This window comes from Scleropages formosus, chromosome 13, assembly GCF_900964775.1.
Source record: "Scleropages formosus chromosome 13, fSclFor1.1, whole genome shotgun sequence".
In the NCBI taxonomy this organism is placed as follows: domain Eukaryota; kingdom Metazoa; phylum Chordata; class Actinopteri; order Osteoglossiformes; family Osteoglossidae; genus Scleropages; species Scleropages formosus.
In genome coordinates, this window is record NC_041818.1 from 392,587 (window position 1) to 412,689 (window position 20,103).

Below are 20,103 nucleotides of genomic sequence, written 5' to 3' on the forward strand. Positions count from 1 at the left end.
ATCAGCGCCCCTCCCTGCGGCCTCGAGCCGGTGCAGCACGACTCATCACATTGAGTCAAAGCCCATTCATCGCTGTTACGGGAAACTGTTTTGTTCATCCCAGTTTATCTTTTTTCCTCTCATTTATCAATAGACTGTAGTTCATAATTATATATGGACTCGATGTTATTACTGATATGATCCCTGTTTGTCATTGTATATTGTACAGACACACACAGTCTGAAACCACTTGAACCAAGCAGGTCGTGGCAAACCGGAGCCTAACCCCAGCAACACCGGCCACAAGGCTGCAGGGTGAGGGGACACACCCAGAACGAGGCACCAGTCCATCACAAGGCACCCCAAGCAGGACTCGAACCCCAGACCCCCAGAGAGCAGCATCTGATCAAACCCGCTACATCACCATGCCCCCCTATTATACACATGCACGCGTGAACGGACGCATGCACACAGTATATGTAATGACACCAAACAGCACAGAGCCACTCTAGAGATGAATCCTGAAGGATTGGGGTTTATTAAAGTCCTGGACAAGAACACACACTGCTGTCTCATCCGCAACTATAGAACAAGTTACGCAGACCACAGGCACCCATACAGCTCACTCGGCCCCCTCCTCAAGTCTCACACGTCACCGACATGCACACTCCCACACCTCTCATGTCACACCATTCTCTCAACGTGCCCTCGATAAAGAACACAATAAAATACAAGTATAACACACAACTATTTACAATTAAATAAATAATACCTCGATATTACACTATATACATTGCAATACACTGCCTACAGCTCACAGCCATACCTGTGTCCACGTCCTGTCCTGTGTATTCATTTATTGTCTTGTGCTATGTTCTGTATTGCATCATGGTCTCCAAAGAAATGACATTTCGTTCCGCTGTACACAAGCTGTATAGAGGAATGACAATAAAAACAGCTTGAATAGCATACAGGAACATCTGTGGAGAATATAGGCTGGAAGTCACTCACTCACTCACTCACTCACACTCACACTCACACACACACACACACACACACACACACACACACAGAGCTTGAGATCGCGTGTCCTGAGCAGGGTTGCAGCGAGCTGGAGCCTAACCCAGCAATACAGGGCACAAGACTAGAGGGGGAAGGGACACACCCAGGATGGGACACCACTCCATCACAAGGCACCCCAAGCAGGATTCAAACTCCCAATCCACCAGAGAGTGAAACCCGGCCAAACCCGCTGCACCTCTGGACTGGAAGTCCCCAGGTCCAAATGGGAGACACCACTAAAGGTGGTTGAAAACAGCAGAGCTAAGGTCCTGTGGGACTTCAAATTCCCCTATAAATGACTACGCGTGTGGTGTGTTTGTATTAATCATCTATTTTTTTGTTGTTATTTGTTTATTCATTACGTTTAGTTTAGTGTAGTGTAAATTAGTTTGTTGTGTGGGTGCATGTCTTGTTCTAATTCTGTATATGTATTTTATCATTCACCTATCCGATTAAAACAACAATAGGGGAGACCTGTTGCGAAAATGGAATCACCCACAACGGTAGGTAAGGTGTATGGTAACACCCTGGGAACAGGCCAGGGTACAGCTCCTCTTGAGTGGTTAATGTTACCGGGTAAGTTTCCTTTTAAATCAATTATGAGCCTTGGGGTATGTTTTTAGTGTTTTAAAGGTTCTGCCATGCAGTCTTTATATTAGCTGGTTTTACTGATTTTTATAGTTTTATTCTAAATTTTATTATTTGCAGGGCAGTTTTTTAGGATTAATTTATTTATTGAATAAAGATTTTAATTACTGGAAATGATGAACAGAGCTACTTATTCCTGTCAAGTTAGACAGTGTGTTGAACCAGACACCCTTGGTGGTGTCATATTCAAGAAGACTTGGCGCTGCGGGCATTCCTCCGAGCGCTCGCCCCAGAAAGCCTGCAGCAGCACGTTAGGCTTGCTGCCCCGGCTAACCTGGAGGCGGCGCAGCGAGAGGCGGAACGCGCGGAAGCCGTCCTACGGGAGGCGAAGAAGCCCGCGCATTCTTGCCGCTCCCTGGAAGACGTCACTGATGACGAGGTGGAGGGAGAAGCTGCGCGCCAAGTCGAGGCACCGCCTGCGCGCCAACGGCCGCCTATTATCTGCTGGCGTTGTCGGAAGCGAGGTCACCAGGAGCGCCACTGCAGAGAGCCCGCCCCCGCGTCACCTCAGGGAAACGGCAGAGGGGCGACGCCGTGAGGGGGGTTTCGCCCTGTGAGTCCGCCCCTTCTTGGGGCGTACCCTCGTTCCCGGTGGGAAGCCTGCGGAAACTCCGCTGCCTCCGGCTGCCCTGCCTAATAGAGGGCGTGCCCTGCGAAGCCCTCGTGGACACGGAGTCTACAATCTCGATTGTCCGATGTCTCGATGGTGCTGCCCGGAACGGCGCGCCATCCCCCCAAGGGATGGACCGAGGTGTCAGCGAGCCTGCGCACGGTTACAGGAGAGACCGTGGCGATGTGGGGGAAAAGACGTTTGCGCGTGGCTGTGGGCAACCAGCTGCTGGAGCACGAGTTCTGGCTCGCGGAGATCCAGGATCTGTGCATTGTAGGAATGGATCTCCTGGCCGAGGCGGGGGTGGTGCTGGACCTGGGCAGACGGTCGCTACAGCTGGCAGGTGAGAACATTGCCCTCACTCACATGCGGCGGCGGCGGAAGAACCTCAAAACACATGCCCTCTCCGCCAGTTCACGAGTGGAGGGGACCGGGGCTGCGCACCAAATGGCAGTTGAGGGAGAGCCCGAGGCACACAGCGGGGGCTCCTCTGGTGCAGGGTGCGTCACGCAGCCCTCGGCGACGACTCGTGAAGCGGTGCAGATGCTGTGGCAGCACAGCGGGGCGGAGTTAGAAGAGGGTCAGCGAGAGCAGTTGAGGGAGCTCCTGAATGCCTTCATGGACATCTTCGCAGCCCGGGATGAAGACTGCACCAAAACGGACCTGGTGCAGCACCACATTGAGACAGGTGGCGCGGCCCCCATCCGCCTGCGGCCGCATCGCCTAGAAAAAGGTGAGAGAGATGGCGGCAGCGGGCATCATCAAGCCCTCCAGCAGCCCCTGGTCAGCGCCGGCGGTCCTGGTGCAAAAGAAGGATGGCAGCTGGCGGTTCTGCGTGGATTATCGTCGCCTGAATGCGGTAACCAAACAGGACTCCTATCCCCTGCCACGCATTGACGATGCGTTGGACTGCATCGCAGGGTCACAGTGGTTCAGCTCTCTGGATCTGAGGAGTGTCTACTGGCAAGTCACTTTGGCGCCAGAGGCCGGAGAGAAGACAGCATTCACCCTGGGGCGGGGCCTCTGGCACTTCACGGTCATGCCTTTTGGCCTGTGTAACGCGGCCGCCACCTTTGAACGGCTGATGGAGTGGGTCCTGTCAGATGTGTCCAGGAGCCGGTGCATCGTCTACCTGGACGACCTGCTGGTACACGCCTCCTCCTTTGAGTCTGCGCTGGCAAATCTGAAGGAGGTGTTTGCTGCCATCCGTGCGGCCGGGCTGAAACTGCACCCCGCGAAGTGCAACCTCCTCCAGCGGCAGGTGAAATTCCTGGGCCACGTCGTGGACGCGAATGGAGTGTCCACGGACCCCGACAAAGTGCAGCAGGTGTGAGACTGGCCAGCCCCAGAGAACGTGTTGGAGTTGCAGAGTTTCCTGGGGCTGGCGTCGTATTATCGCCGCTTTGTGCGTGGTTTTGCCGCCTCACTGCTAAGGGCACCCCGTTCGAGTGGACCCCTGAGTGCGCAGCCGCCTTTCACCGCCTGAGGGAGGCTCTGACGTCTGCCCCCGTCCTGGCTCTCCCGATCCCTGGGAGAACTTTCATCGTGGACACGGACGCCAGCGATCAAGGCATCGGAGCTGTGTTGTCGCAGGCGGGAGATGGAGGTGAGAGGGTGGTCGCATTCTACAGCCGCCGGCTGAGTCGCCCAGAGAAGAACTACTGTGTCACGCGGCGAGAGCTCCTGGCCGTGGTGGCAGGGATTAAACATTTTTGTCCCTACCTCTACGGGACCAGGTTCCTGTTGCGGACCGACCACGCCTCGCTCACATGGCTCCTAAATTTCAAGGAGCCAGAGGGGCAGATAGCACGGTGGCTGGAGCTGCTGCAGGGGTATGACTTTGAGGTCCAACACCGGCCAGGACGCCTGCACGCCGACGCACTTTCTCGGCGCCCTTGCAGCGCAGGCTCGTGCAGGCACTGCGTTCGGCTGGAGGAGCGGCGAGCGACTGCGGAAGAGACCTGCGCTGTGCTGGCGGCAGATGTGGCGAGCGATGGGGGATCCGCTGACGACACAGAGCTGTTCCGCCGGGCCCAGGAAGCCGATCCAGAGCTGGCGGTGGTGCGGGGCTTCCTGCAGTCGGGGTAGCGCCCACCCTGGACTGCTGTGGCCCCACACGGACCCACCATCAAGTCGTACTGCTCACAGTGGGACAGCCTTGAGGTGAGGGGGGGCTGCTGTATCGGCGTTGGGAGGGGCCAGTGCCCGGCCAAGTCCTGTGGCAGCTCCTCGTCCCCCGTAGCCTCAAGGAAGACATGTTGCAGCGAGTGCATGGTCCCGCTGGCACTGGGCACTTCGGCGTAGCGAAGACGCTGCACCGGCTGTGCCAGCGGTTTCACTGGGCGGGGTGTCGCCAAGACGTGGAGCTGTTCGTGCACTGCTGCGATGCCTGCACGGCGCGTAAGGGCCCCAGTGACCGGTCGCATGCCCCCCTGCAACGACTTCAGTCGGGCCCCCCAATGGAGCGCGTGGGCGTGGATGTGCTGGGACCCTTTCCCCACACTGATTGGGGAAACCGCTATGTGCTCGTGGCCATGGACTACTTCACCAAGTGGCCCAAGGCGTACGCGGTACCGGACCAGAGTGCCGCGACCACAGCGGAGCGGTTGGTGGAGGAGATGTTCTGCTGTTTTGGGGCGCCAGAGAACCTGCACAGTGACCAGGGCAGGAACTTTGAGTCACAAGTCATGAAAGAGGTGTGCGACTGGCTGGGGGTGCGGAAGACGCGCACCACGCCCCTTCATCCACAGAGCGACGGGCTGGTGGAGCGTTTCAACCGGACACTCACCACGCAGCTCTCTGTGCTTACCTCCCGACATCAGCGCGACTGGGACAGACACCTGCCCCTGGTCCTGTGGGCGTGCCGCTCTGCTGTCCAGGAGTCCACCGGCTGCACCCCTGCCCTGCTCATGTTCGGACGCAAGCTGAGGACTCCGGTGGACTTGGCTTTCGGCAGCCCGCCGGAGCCCGAGGTGGGGGGTGAAGCGGGTCCCAATTACCTTCGGCAACTGCGGCAGCGTTTGGAGTCAGCGCACGCTTTTGCCAGGCGCCATCTGACGGAGGCCGGGGGGCGGCAGAAGCGCGCATACGACACGCAGTGTCGCGGGTGCCCACTGGCCCCAGGAGACAGGGTGTGGGTATACAATCCCCGGAGGAAACGCGGGCTCTGCCCTAAGCTCACAGACAGCGGGGTGGGTCCCTGCGTGATTTTGGGTCGGCTGTCGGATGTCGTCTACAGGGTGCGGATGGGGCCAGGGCGTCGGCCGGTGGCTCTACACCGTGACAGACTTGCCCCCTACCATCCCAAGGAACCTGCACCGGGGCCTCCTGGAGAGAGTCCACCAGGTCCAGCGGGCTCACTGTCCCCGCACAGACCCAGGAGGGTGCGCCAGTTGCCTCTGCACCTCAGGGACTTCGTGCTTTCGGAGTCGACAGTCGCCGGGACGGCCGACTGCTAAAGGGGGGGCAATGTAACAGCGCTGAGGGGAGTAAATGTGTAAATAGTTGGCATTAGTGTTTATGTGTGTGTACATAGTTGTGTGTGGTTTCTGATTGGTTGTCGTCCTATTTATGTTCAGTGTTTGAGAGTGGGATTCTGGGGAGTCCCGGGGGGAACCCCTTAACCATAGGGTGCAGCAGGGGGGCTGGGAGTGACCCAGGGGGATTCTGAGGTGTTCTGTGTCTTGTACTATCTGAAGTGTCTTTAAGACTGCTGTGGGAGACATGTATGCTTTTAATAAAGGGCACGTTTCCAGTAGTTCCATGGGGGGGACGTTACAATATATATATATAAAAAGAGAGGTCCGTCCCTGTGCAGCACCACGGGGTGACGTCCCAGTCCACTCTGCACCCGATAGGCAATGTCCAACTGCCGGTCCAGGATGACACAGAAGCCCACCCAGCTGTCAGCAAGATTGGATAAAAGGGAAGCAGTGAAGCATGATAGAGTGCAGGTGTTCCGGTTGGGGGAAGTCCCCCTACAGCCACGGAAGATAGTGCCTTCCCAAAGAGCCTGCACAATATGCTGGACAGCATGGCACAGCTTACCCTGTCTATGCATAGGCAGGGCTTCCCAGCCAAATTGAGCAGACTCTCAAACACGAGGTTGCCCTCGTTTAAAGATTTCATCACTAAAGTGAAGAAAGCCCCCAGCTTGCCTGAAGCCACTTTGAGTTGCCAATAAAAAGGGGTGATGTGCCAGAGCAAGCGACAATAGCATTGTGAAACCAAGAGTGCTGTGCAACCAGATGGATCCAGTCCCACGGGCAACACAGTGAGTCCGGTGTGTGGCAAGGCAGCAGGGATGGGAGAGGCAACTGCCCAGCCAGGTCCTCCGTCGAAATGTGAACGAGCGACAGGAGGTGAGGTGGGATGCCCGGCTGCAGACGAGGGGACTGTATCACCATAGACGAAGCAGGAGTGGCAGGGAGCATCTTCAGAGAACGATTCCTGCATTTCTACGAGAGCTATTCAGCTGCGGGGAGTGGGCGACGGTCAGTGAGAACTACATCAGCACCACCAGGACTTGAGTTGAGTATGCATCAAAGAACTGTGCTGGCACTGAGGCTGGGCACAGAAAAGGTGAGGATGGACCCCTCGGCCCCTGGGTGCACCACCATGGCGGGCTACCTCAGCTTCCCCTGCCCCAGCCTCTAGCGCTGGGCATCCAGGACGGGGCAGGTAGGTGCCAAGGATGCTGCTGTTTGATGGGAGGGCAATGTAACAACCCGTGCTACCGAAGGGCATCCCCATTGACCAGAAGCAGACACACACACATTTTCTGAACCGCTTGTCCCATACGGGGTCGCGGGGAGCTGGAGCCTACCCGGCAACACAGGGCGTAAGGCCAGAGGGGGAGGGGACACACCCAGGACGGGACGCCAGTCCGCTGCAAGGCACTCAAGCGGGACTCGAACCCCAGACCCACTGGAGAGCAGGACCCGGTCCAACCCACTGCGCCCCCCCCAGAAGCAGACATTTATTGTAAATAGCTGTGAATAACAGGAATTGTGGGAAATGTGAAATAGTTGTGCAACCACAGCGGGGGCTATGAAAGACTATATGAGAACGAGTGCCTATTGGGGAGGGTTGTAAGGCTGGCTTGAGGTGCAGGACATTGTAAAAGAAAAACAAAAAAGTGTCTTTGCACCTTCTCGGCCTTTTTGCGAAGATGAAAGTGTGGTACCTGGGTTTGTCCCCTCCCCCTCTGGCCTTACGCCCTGTGTTACCGGGTAGGCTCCGGTTCCCCGCGACCCCGTATGGGACAAGCGGTTCTGAAAATGTGTGTGTGTGGGTGTGGGTGTGGGTGTGAAAGTGTGGTATCTGTCTTTTGACCAAGAGCATTATTTGGTTGTGCAGTCCCTTATACCTCTTGCTATGTGCCCGTGTTCTAATAAATGTTCTATCATGATCAGCTTTCACATCATTCTTTGCCTCACTGGAGCCCAAAGCCACGCTTGTTACAATATGTACACATGTAAATGCATGGGTCGGACAGGATGAAAGAAAATCAGTTCTGCCACAAACTTTAGGGCGCTGCCACCTGAGTTCCATGATTACTATCAGGTATTTTTTACAGGGCAGTAGGTATGATAATAAAGACACTGAAGATTATAAGAGCAATACGCATCAATTAAACTAAAGCAGCTGGAAACAAGGCAACAGTCTGGCCTTTTCACGAACAATACGTTGCTCATACGTAATTCTATCCGCGAACACTCTTCCGGAAATGGAGCGCAAGGCCTACTTTTCAGTGCCACCATTGGCTGAGTTCAGGCACGTGACCAAGTGTGTCACGTGACGGGAAGAGTCCTAGTCGACAAAGTAAGGGTTCGGTAGCTCGCGAGATGGCGTCTCTGCTGCAGCCGGAGCGGGTGCTCTATCTTGTCTCGGGAGAAAAAAAGATTCGCTCCCCCCTCTCAAATCTTTACTTTTGCCGGTATTGCCTTGAATTGCGGTCTCTGGAATGTGTGTCACACGAGGTATGTAAATCTGAAGCGTGAGCGTCGAGAATTTCAGTGTTCGCTTATGCGCTAGCGGTTAGGGCGAGGTCCAGTCAATCTACAAGTATAATTCCGCCGCTCATTGGCCAGTCAGTGTAGCTGTCAATTCGTCTCCCAATCCTATGGTCAGACTGAGGCCACTTACCGCCCCATGCGCGAGCAGCAGCCGCACCACAGTTAAGCAGCCTGGCATTTCGGCATCGTTGATGGGAAAATTTGAGCAGCATAATGGATCATAGTGATGATAGTGAAGAGCAGAATTGGAAGGCTTCGGGTTTAGTGCTGGTAAAATTGGCGCCGCGGCTGTGCTCTCGTCAGTCACCTTTGCGGAGCGATCATTATTGGTTTGGGGCACTGTGTCAGTGTGTGTCTGTGTGCGTCTCACTATCTGTGTGCGTGCGTGTGTGTGTGCGCGCGCGCGCCGGCGTTTGTGAGACGCATGTCATCATTGCACGCAGTGTGCCTTGCGCTCGCCTACTGCGCTCAGTCAGTGTCCTTTGCTCTGCCCCCCCCCCCCAGGTGGACTCGCACTACTGCCCCAGCTGCCTGGAGAATATGCCGTCAGCGGAGGCCAAGCTCAAGAAGAACAGGTGAGATGCAGACAAGTGGCCTGCAGGGGGTGCAGTGCTCATTCTGTGTCTCCTATGCCTGTACCTGACCTCTCTTTGTATATGCAGCTAGGCCTGCATGTGTCTACCTAACCCCATGGTAGCATGTGCACGATGGAGGTCCTTGCTCACCTGTCATGTCCTGTCCGCACTTCCCCCCTCATTCTCTTCGCTGTCTCCACGGTCCCTCAACGCTTCATACTAGTGCCACTCACTCTATTTGCATGTTTGGTCCGGTGGAAATACCCCAGAAATAATTTGCTGGCCGTTTCCCTGTAACGCGGTTGAGCTTTGAGCCAAACTCCTCCTGTCTGCAAACCTGTGCTGAACGCAAGTGTTCGCGTTCGGTTCACGTGTGTCTGTCCATGTGTGTGTGTACTAGTGGCTGACTGCCATAGAAGCGGCACAGTGGCAATGAGTAAGTGTACACGTGTGGCGGTGATGGTGTGTTGCTTTGCGTAGGTGTGCCAACTGCTTTGACTGCCCGTGCTGCATGCACACGCTGTCGACGCGTGCCACCAACATTCCTGCGCCACTGCCTGATGACCCGGCCAAGACCACCATGAAGAAGGCGTACTACCTGGCGTGCGGCTTCTGTCGGTGGACGTCCCGCGACGTTGGCATGGCCGACAAGTCAGTGGGTGAGCAGGCCATGCGCGTGTTGCTGTATGCATGTCTTTGTGTTGCTGCTCCTTCTGCTGCCTCTCTCACTATGTGTGTCACTCTGCAGCCAGTGGCGGGTGGCAGGAGCCTGAGAACCCCCATGCGCAGCGGGTAGGTGTACGCCGTTCTGTTCTGCTGTGCTCTGCTCTGTTGTACAGCTTGGTGGCACTGCAAGGGTTGCTTTGTCTCAGTGCCTGTTTCCTGCTTGTCCCCCCAGATCGCAAAGCTGATCGAGTTCTACCAGCAGCTGGCGCAACGTGAGAAGCTGGAGCGTGACAGGAAGAAGCTGGCGAGGCGACGGCCCTATATGCCTCTGGCCTTCTCGGTATGCTCCCCGGTTCTCCCGGCGGTGTCCTGCTCTTGGCTGAGCCCATGCTGGGCATTAATCTAATGTGGGTCTGCAGCCCTGTCCTGCATCTGTCCTATCTGGTTCAGCACTGTGTTGGTGGGCTCTAGTCTGCTGCATGTCAGCTGCACTCACATGCCAGTGGTGTGGTGTGTTGCAGCCCATGCATTTTGCTGTGCACTTAATCACTGCTATTCCCTTTGTTTTCTCTTCCTGCGCTGGTGCACCGCCCTGCTGCCACTTTGCTCTTTCCTCCCAGCAACACACTATTCACGTGGTGGTGAGTTCACTTTTCACAGCCTTGACTAACACTGGGCTCATGTTCTCTGCTGCTGCTTTTGGCATCCAGCTCTCTCTCTCTCACAGCACCAGTCTTGAACCTGTGCTCACAGGTGTATTGAATATGTGCGTGTAGTAATTGTGTACATTTTGACTCCTGATAACTTAGCCAGCAGCTAGTGTTCCTTCTTAGGTTCCCCATCTGCTGGTGTCTTTCTCCCTGTTAGTCCAGGGCAACTTGCTTTCCTTCACCATGACCCCTTTTTTTTTTTTTTGGGAACAATTTCCATAGACCACTAGCGTGTCCAGCTGGGGTTTAACTGCACTTTAAACCACATCACCATGATCTTATAACTGCTCTACAATGTACTTTTATAACAGAGTCAAAGGTTGGATGCTAGTTCTGCCTACATGTTTTCCATGGGCTTCAAATTAAATCGATTTGTGATTAGTTCCATTGTGTTTACTGATTTGATGAACATGTGAAATTGTTGATTTGGTTTGTCACACCTTCTGGGGCAGTTAGCATAGTTTATATGCGTAACATGATGTCCTGTGAAACTTTTACGAGTCACATTTCTGTTGGGCAAGTACATCAACTGTGACTCTTGAAAAATTGTAAAAGAATGGTTCTCTAAAAGTTCCCTTTATTCTTAAAGACCACCTTGAGTGTTTCAGAAGTTCCTTTTAAATTAGCTAATAGTGAGGTGTGCTGTTATGAGCTGTGACTTCTTGCTCACTGTATCCTTCTCTCCTGCTCTTCCTCGCTGCGTTTCTCTGCCTTTTCGCTCAGCTGCTCTTAGTGGCACAGGCCTCTCTTCCATTGCACAGAAAATCTGCTTGTGCACACACACATGCTGCCTGCAGCTAGAAGCAGCTTCCCTGACTGAGTGTTGAAATGAGGTTTGTCTGCCAATAAACAAAAGAGCTCAGCACCAGGCTTCACATTTCAGAAAAATTTCATAAATAAAGGTGGCTCATATTTGAGCTCCAGCAGAAGGGTGTGCTCCATGTTGTGCTGCTCTCATTATGCCGTTCAGCTGTTTCATGTTGAAGTGCTCTGTGGTCCTGCAGGAGAAGTATGGCTTGGGCACACGGCTGCAGCGCCAGAGGTCCGGAGTGCCACTCAGCAGCCTGTCGGGCCTCTCGTGAGTATGGCTTTTAGTGCCATGGTGTGTTCTTCGTGCCTCTTGAGGTTCGGTTTCCTTTATGCTATAGCCTGTGGTCCTTTTGTCTCATCTCCCAGGCTGAAGGAAGGTGAGGACCAGAAGGAGATAAAGATCGAACCTGCTCAAGCGCTGGATGAGGTCGAGCCTTTGCCAGAGGACTATTACACGAGGCCTGTGAACCTTCCGGAAGGTACGCATCTACGCGATAACATGAGCATATTCACAGTCAGCCTTCTCTGAAGCTGGTGGGAGGGTGATTTTGCTGAGACTGGACTGCTCACTGGTCCCCTGTTGTGCCATGCAGTGACCACCCTGCGTCAGCGCCTGCTGCAGCCCGACTTCCAGCCTGCAGGAGCCCCGCAGATGCTGCCCAAACACAAGCACCTTCTGATCAAGCGCTCGTTACGCTGCAGGGTCTGTATTGGCACACAAATCAGCTGCCTTGCTATTTCTCACCTGTTTCTCTGACAATTTTAAAGATTAAACGTTGCCTTTTTAAAGTACACTTGTACTTCCTGTTACAGACATCAAGATACAGATATTTTAAGGTTTATTTAATTTCATTTGCTTCTCCATTGGGATTTTCTACAATTTCTGTTGCAGAGCAAATTTGTCTTATAGTTCCGCTGGCAGAAACAGGAGCAGCAAACCATGCTCAGGCAGTATAAAGTCTTGTACTGTTGAGGGAGGAGGAGCTGGTAGTTTCACCAGCCAGTTGGCATGTTTTTAATTTCATTATTGTTGCGTCCTGAAACAAACACAGTTATGCATTTGTAAGCAAAGGTAAGGAAGTAAACACAGGTATGTTTGTTTGACTGCAAACCTGAATAAATCAGATGCTCAGAGTGTGCACTGAAGTTCCGTTATCTTCATTTCATTCCCTTGAGTGGCTTCATCTGCCAAAACAATGCCACTCTGTGTCAAGTCTATAAGGAGGATACAACCTGATAGCAGGTTCTAGAGATGATGCATGTTTAATTTGCAGTAATTTTAAAACTCGGCTTTAATGTTGATCCATAGTCGTAAGAGATAAGCTGCCATCCATGTTGCATCCTGTTTCATGTCCAGCGTTTCCAGTATACAGAGACACAGAGCCAGTGTGGTATGAGCTATTGATGAAAATGTCTTAAAACTAAAATTAACAGATAATTTGTTATCTGGTGCTCTTAAAGGTATCTAACCCATGAATGAGTCTAAGGTTTAAGGATTGTGGTATAGCAGGTGAACTTAAACAGTCCTAAATTACAACCTGACTGTAGTCATTCTGTTTGTAAGTTGAGGTACAGGTGTAGTATGTACTGCTTTGTGTTGGGGAAAACCTCCAGTTTACTTGTAACTGCTGTTATCATTAAGGACAAGATGAAATATGAGATGCTCATAGCTGTGCATGTAGGAGACATGCATATCATGGTGTGGTATAAAGTTTGTGTTGAGCTGTTGTCTCCCCCCCCCCCCCTTACAGAAATGTGAGCACAATTTGAGTAAGCCAGAGTTCAACCCAACTTCAATCAAGTTTAAAATTCAACTCGTGGCGCTGTAAGTGTCCGTATGTAACGGCCTGTCTGGCTGTTCACACAGGGCATAATGTGTGAAGGAGCTGCCACTGAAAACATCTCTCGCCCCGCAGGAACTACGTCCCTGAAGTGAGAATCATGTCAATTCCCAACCTTCGGTATATGAAGGCAAGTGAGACTCGGTCATTGTGCATGTTGGAGGTATGTGGTGGATATGTGGTTCTCACTGAGGGTGGAACCCTTGTGCCGACAGGAGAGCCAGGTGCTGTTGACGCTGACCAACCCGGTGGAGAACGTCACGTGTGTCACTCTGGTGCCGTGTGAGGAGGGCGACCTGGACAACATCAACAGCACTGCCAAGGTACTGTGACTGTGGTATTCTGGTTCGCTGAGTGAAGCTGTACATCTGCAGAATGACTGGGTCGGTGGGGGTGGGGGTGGGGGGGGGGGGGGGGTTGGTTTGCTATGGAGAAGCCTGTACTAGCTGCCTGCCTGTCATTTTCATCCTGCTGTCATGTGACACGTGTACATGTAGTTGTCTGCTCTTGTTTGGCACAGTGAGCTGTCAGCTATGGTACCCTGCAGGGCTCCATGGTTCGTGTGATGTGTTACAGCTCAGTAAGTCTCTGCTGTCCAGGTGTGAAATGTCCTGCATGTGGACTGTAGTTGCAGCAAGGCTATAAGAGAAAACATGTGAAAGGAAGTGCACTTACAGGAAGCTCACAGAGTACAGAGCTGCCCCAAAGCGCAGGATACTGCAGCCAGTTAGCTTTATATCTGACACATCTGGGCACTTCCTAGTGAGGAAACGATTCCGACATTTCGTTATTGTAGTAATCATTTTGCATCCATTTCCTTGGTACTTTATCTCGATTCCTGACTGTCAGAGTGACTAAACCTGTGTGGAAATATGAACAGGCAGCGGTACAGCCAGTGGCGTGGAGCCCTGCTCTGGGAGAAATGTGTTGGATTAGTGGTGCTGATAGGACGCACAGCAGTGTGCAGGTGCTCATATGGCTAGTGTGTGGTATGTGTCCTGCGCAGGTGCTTGTCCCATCCAAGGAGCTACTACTGGCTGGGAAGGATGCAGCAGCAGAGTATGATGAACTGGCAGAGCCACAGGACTTCCAGGACGACCCTGAGTGAGCATTTCTATAGTACACACTTTCCTCTGAACTAGAGGCATCATACTGTAAAAACACTGCTTTTGACAAGTGAGTGCTCAGCTCTTACGTAGACACAAAATGTCATTAGTTAAGCATGTTGCTGTGCACAGCAAAGCACATGGAGAGTTAAGTCCTGGTGGGTCAAGAGGTGATGCTGTCAACGCATCATATGACCACACAGGTTGAGAGATGGATGGTTTGTTTTAATTTTTTTTAAATGATATTTTTTTGTTGTTTAGATGCCTACTGCTTGTAGCTGTCCTCCATACTCCAGTCTAGTTAGTAGTGCTGATATGTTTAGTTGGTATGTGATCCTTTAGAATCCCTTGGCATTGGTTTTTGCCTTTTGAAGAAAACTCGCGTAATTGTTCATTGCGATCACGTGTTCCTGTAAGTTTTCAATTGTTCCTAAGAGATACTTGGAGAACTACAAATTCTAACTGAAGTAGTTACTTTGTACTCTACATAAAACTTGGAATCATAAAATACACAAAGCAATATTGATTTTCTTTTTTTTTTTTTTTTTTTTTTTTTTAAGTTTTCATATGCCCTGGGTTTTGGTTGTACCTTGGAAAGGAATTTGAAATTTTTCATTTTTATTGGATTTCAGTAAATGTTTTTAACTGTAAATAGATTCTTAATAGCTAAACAGGTTGTTTGCACAATATTTCATTTTGATATGCCACACAAAGAGCAAAAATTTTTTTTTAATAACAAAATGAAACAAAGGAAAGTAATGGTTTGTTTTAAGACTTGTCATTTATTTTACTCTATTAATCAGGGTAGTGACTAGCATACTTGATTATTAAATGTCTAGTTAGAGCCTTATATTTTACATATTTTATTCATTTAGCTGATGCTTTTCTCCAAAGCCACTTAGTGTTAACCAACTGTCCCATAGGATACAGTTTAGTCTAGGACTTACCAGAAGCACATGTAAATGGCACAGTGAGATCCATATTCCAGTGGATCCATGTGCTGGGCTTTTCTGCTGATGATTACCTTCTCCCTCCTACAGTGTGGTGGCTTTCCGCAAGTCCAACAAGATTGGATTCTTCATCAAGGTGACACCCCAGTGCGAGAACCGAGATGTTACAGTTTCGTTCAAGATGCGCCATGACTTCCGCAACCTGTCAGCTCCCGTACGCCCCAGTGATGAGGGCGAAGCCCCCAGTGAGGCAGTGTGGCTGAGCCACCATGTGGAGCTGAGCCTTGGGTCCCTGGCTCCCTGAGTGCACCCCACTCACACAGTACACCCTACATCAGAGGTTACTGTATGGACAGAGGCCCTCAGTAATCCACTTCACAGACAAAAGGTCCTGCTAAAACACAACTGCTTCTCCCATGGGTCGTGTGTGTGCATGTGCTCATTTACATTAATTTCATTGAACTTTACTCTCAGTTCGGAAGTAGTGTTCTAACATCAATGGCAAAACAGCATTCTGGGAACTCTTAAAGTTCTCAGTAGGACTCTGTGACGGTATGTATGCAAGCTGCTTTGAGTTGGATTGTCCCAGTGGCCTGGTACAGCCCACACCTCCTCAGCCTCCTTTGGCTCTCTGCCAGAAATGGCAGAGTTGCACTGGAGGCATAAAGGTCTGTGGCTTCATCGTGACTCTTTGTTTTGATTTAGCATTTTTAGCTCCCTTGTTTTAGCAATGACATTTTGTCCTTCAAGCTGCAAGTATTTGAGAGAGGCTTAAATGAAGATCCAGCAGAGCAACCAGTTCAAAGCCCCGGTGCAGCTGTGTGCAGACTGTCGCAGCCTGTGGGATTTCAGTTTCATGTCAGACTGTATGAAGGCCCTGTTCACTTGAGCGTGTTCAGTTAGGACACATTCATTTCACAGGAATCTCTGTGTGTGTGTGTGTGTGTGTGTGTGTGTGTGTGTGTGTGTGTGTGTGTGTGTGTGTGTGTGCGCGCGCGCGCGCCTGCGTGCATGCGTGCCGGTGCTGTGCCTGCTCCATGTTGGTAACTTCTGTTTCCACTCACATCTGACCAGTACGCTGCGCTTGACATGTCATCTGTGACCACAGGGGAGCAGCCTTGCGATCACAATGTGTGATTGAGGCCTCACTTACATTCACCTTTCCTTGAGTACTGCTTTTGTCACTTAAGCAAAGGAGTCATTTTAAAGCAAGATCTATTAACCACACTACTTATAAAATATTACTCTGGGTTTGTAATGTGCTCTATGTTTAACCTGCATTTGCCAAGTGCTTGCTTGGTGTTCTGGTAACGTCTACAGCTGTTGGGTCATTCTGGGGAGACTGTCCTCAGCACGAACCACGAGGAGTGTAACTCTGCATGTTGCCACGTGTCTCCTCACCGCCTCTGCTCTCCCTGCCATGTGCACAGCCATACCCTGCTTCTGTTTTTCTCACTGTAAACCTAACTCTCCCCACAGTCACCTGCTTGGTTAGAGGCTCTCTGCACTCGATAGTCTGAGGAATTAGACCTCCTTTCTGTTTCTGTAGATAGTGTGGCAAGTGTGAATGTACTGTGTTCTCACAGTGTCTGACTTCTGGGATCTCTCTCCCGAGTCATCGAACACCGATTCGTGGTTATGGTGTTATTTTTGCAGTTTGATAATCATCGGTTTTATGGTAACGTGATGGTCCTGCTCTGTTTTAGATACTGTGCTTTCCTCCAATAGCTTTCTTTTTCTGTACTTGTAGCTTCTGAACATGCCAATAAAAGAAGTGGTTGCATGTTTCTGTCTCTGCTTTAAGTGAAATGTTTGGCAGGGCTCTCCATCCCTCTAGCCAACACATGATGGTCCTCACCTATTGTGTTATTGGAAGGTGTGGGAGGGAGTCTGTAACTGTTTAAAACAGGATAACAGAGCAATGTTTATTTTCACAAAGGCACTGATAACAGTAAATATTTCAGTGGAAATTTGTTTTATATTTATAACTGATAACATAATGTAATAACATGTTATAATAATCACATGGTTTTGCTACCACATTTAATTCCAACCCCTTAATTTTCCAAGACCTACATGACCTCAGTCCTCCTGATCCCAGGCTATAGGGGAACTGGTGACACATGTGCTTTTTAGAGCAGGGTCATTAAGCTGACATATTCACTAAATTCATGTTAAATGTTCCAAGTAAAATTCTAGTAGAGGTCAAGATGAATGTTGAATACTCATTTTGTGGAAGATACTGTATTTAGATGTCTTTGAACATCTGCTCTAAGTTGGCTATAATAGGAGATTAACTTTAAAAATTGTAGTTAAAGCCTCCTGAATGTACAATTAAGGCATGACTACTTGCTTGTTACATTTTATGCACTCTCCATCACTGCAGAAGTATATTTTTGCAGTTTTCTTCTGTAACACTAGGGGGTGGTACAACATTGTGAAAAGTACAGTACAGGTAAATAAGCTTTCACATTTATTCATTCATTTAGCAGACTCTCCAGAGCAAGGCACAGTGATTAACTGGAACTTATCGGACACATTTATCCCAGGTGCCTTGTAGTTTACTGTAGTATGTCTAACACTCCATTTACTAATTTTGCAGACGCTTTTCTCCAAAGCGATGTACATCTCAGCAGAAGTACAATTTGTGCATTACATTATGAGAAAGAGACAGCTGCAGATGTGATTCTTAAGTAACCCTAGTTTACTTTCCATTTCATGCACTGATGTTCATTGCTCGAGTAGGTGCATGAAGCGCAGGATAAGTGAATCCTGATAACCACCTACATTTTTTTTTTTTTTTTGTAATAAGATACACAAACAAATGTTCACATACAATGCCGGAGTAGCAGCTGTATAAGGGCTTGTCTGGGAGTGATCATGAAGTTACGGTGCATGAACGTTTACACCATACATGAGCTGGAGAGATCTTGGGCGAAGTGGGTCTGGAAAAAGATGAGTTTTCAGACCCTTTTTGAATGAAGACAGTTTCCGCAGTTCTGAGTGAGAGGGAAAGGTCATTCCACCAAAACAGAGCCAGAACTGAGAACCTCCGTGCTTTACCTTTCGTGTGCAGGACCACCAGGCGACCAGAAGTAGAAGAACGAAGGGGTCTGGCTGGGGTGTAGCGGTTGATCAATTCTTGTAAATAGCTGGGAGCAGTTCTACTGATGCATTTGTAGACAATTACCAGGGTCTTGAATCTGATCCGGGCAGCTATAGAAAACCAGTGCAGAGAAATGAGTAGAAGAGATACATGGGAACAAAACTACAAGGAAATTAAACTACAGTCATTCACATATCTCTACAGCAGAGCAATGTAACACACACCCCAATTTAAAGTCACAAGTTCAGCTGAAGACCATGTCTTTGTGGGAGGAAACCAGAGCATCTGTAGGAGAGCCCTGAAAACTCCACTCAGACTGAGTGGGAATTGAACCTGCAGCCAATGGGGCAGCCCAGGTGCTGTGACACACCTATTCCCCCAACTGTTATATTGCTTCTGTCAAGATGTAGTTATAAGATATATATGCCTTATATCTGAAGCCCATCAATATCTATTTGTTGTGAAATGGTTTGTGAAGTTAAATGTCTTTTTAGAGACCAGCCGGGTCATGTGCAGTACGGCGCGTTTGCTAAGTAATCAGGCTTACACAAATTACGTGTGAGTTGCTTTTAAAAGTACTCCTCATGTAAAGTTTTCCAATAAAACATGCTCCTAGTATCTAGTGTATGGCTTTGTGCAGGCAGTCAGAACCAGTGAATCTTTTACGAAGAGACACAGTGTCTGTGGTACGAGCTTTCAAAATGATGCTGAGTGTCAGTATGATGCTGCCATGGCTCAGTGGAAACAGTGACACTGAATGGGGCTCCAATGCACCTATATGTGACATTTTTCATGAGTGGAGTGAAAGGAAGGATCATCTCTTCTGGAGCTGTGATCTGATCCTCGGCTCACTTTAAATGTCGCTTTTTCTCTCATTTCATAGAGATGAGTCAATGTAAAATCCAAAAGCAGAACTACCTGCCTCCCTCAGATATTGAGTGTAATTTGTTCCTGAAGATCTGCTCGTGAAGGGAATTCTCATTAAAAGAACTCCTTATCACCATTCATTTCAATAGGTAAAGACTCTATACTGTATATAATGCATGACTGATTACTCGTTTTTTTTCACCAAACATACAAAATCTCTGCCTTATCTTTGGAACACAAAGAAAATGTGGTTAAAACCAAGTCCAAAATGTGACAACTGCTCCAGACACCAGAGTACTCTTAAGACCTGCATGTTGCCTAATTTTCACTTGTGACAAGAGACTGGGCTGGAGACCTCCACAACATCCATGCTCTGAAATCCCCCATAAAATTGTTAAAAACGAGTGACTTACACTCTGTTTGGCCGTGTCCTATGGATTTGCCCTTTGCCAGTATTGCAAAGACCACAGGAGTTCAGTTTGATAAAATGGGATAAACTTATAAATCTCAGATGTAAACCTATTACAATCCTGAAACCCTCATCCTTATAACTGAAACTCCTATAATTATTTAAAATAGATGTCATTCATCAGTAAGGCATTCATCAACTTTGCTCCCATCAGGAGACCTTCTGAGAAAGTGGAGAGGTGCTCCATACACCCAGATCTCTCTGAGCAGCACTGGAGACTCCACCAGGTTATGAACTTTTCCATGCACTGTACAAGAATCAGTCAAGTTGCACAGAACTTATTTTTTCTCAAACTAATTTTAGAGATAAGTAGCAAAATCTTATATTTACTGAATGTGTGCAGACTCTAACATTGTGTCATTCAGTATAGCTGAGGAAACACACACACACACACACACACACACACACACATTGTCTGAAACCGCTTGTCCCGAGAGGGATGCGGCGAGCCGGGATGGGACACCCATCCGTCTCAAGGCACCCCAAGCAGGACTCGAACACCACACCCACCAGACCCACCAAACCTGCTGACCCCCCTCACCTACCACCACTGAGGAAACAGCTATTGAAAATAGTAGAAAAAAACAGTGCGTACTTTTAAAAAAAAACAAAACATATTTGTACAATTTCACCACTGAAATAATTGTTCTATCTCAACGTGTTGCTTTTTCTTGGATCTTTACCACT

At 49.8% G+C, this 20,103-nt stretch overlaps 1 protein-coding gene across 2 annotated transcripts; it reads left to right on the plus strand.

Moving 5' to 3' along the window:
• Window positions 1–8,113: 8,113 nt before the first annotated feature.
• Window positions 8,114–16,757, plus strand: dctn4 (dynactin 4). Of its 2 annotated transcripts, XM_018745182.2 has the most exons (14): window positions 8,114–8,280; window positions 8,821–8,891; window positions 9,372–9,550; window positions 9,640–9,683; window positions 9,790–9,897; window positions 10,178–10,198; window positions 11,272–11,345; window positions 11,444–11,556; window positions 11,671–11,780; window positions 12,829–12,902; window positions 12,994–13,048; window positions 13,134–13,241; window positions 13,925–14,022; window positions 15,065–16,757. In XM_018745182.2, the coding sequence occupies exons 1-14, from the start codon at window positions 8,146–8,148 to the stop codon at window positions 15,276–15,278; spliced, it is 1,404 nt and encodes a 467-aa protein (XP_018600698.1). In that variant the 5' UTR covers window positions 8,114–8,145; the 3' UTR covers window positions 15,279–16,757. The 2 variants fall into 2 exon arrangements, with proteins under 2 accessions (XP_018600698.1, XP_018600699.1); XM_018745183.2 differs by lacking the exon at window positions 10,178–10,198.
• The last annotated feature ends 3,346 nt before the right edge of the window (window positions 16,758–20,103 follow it).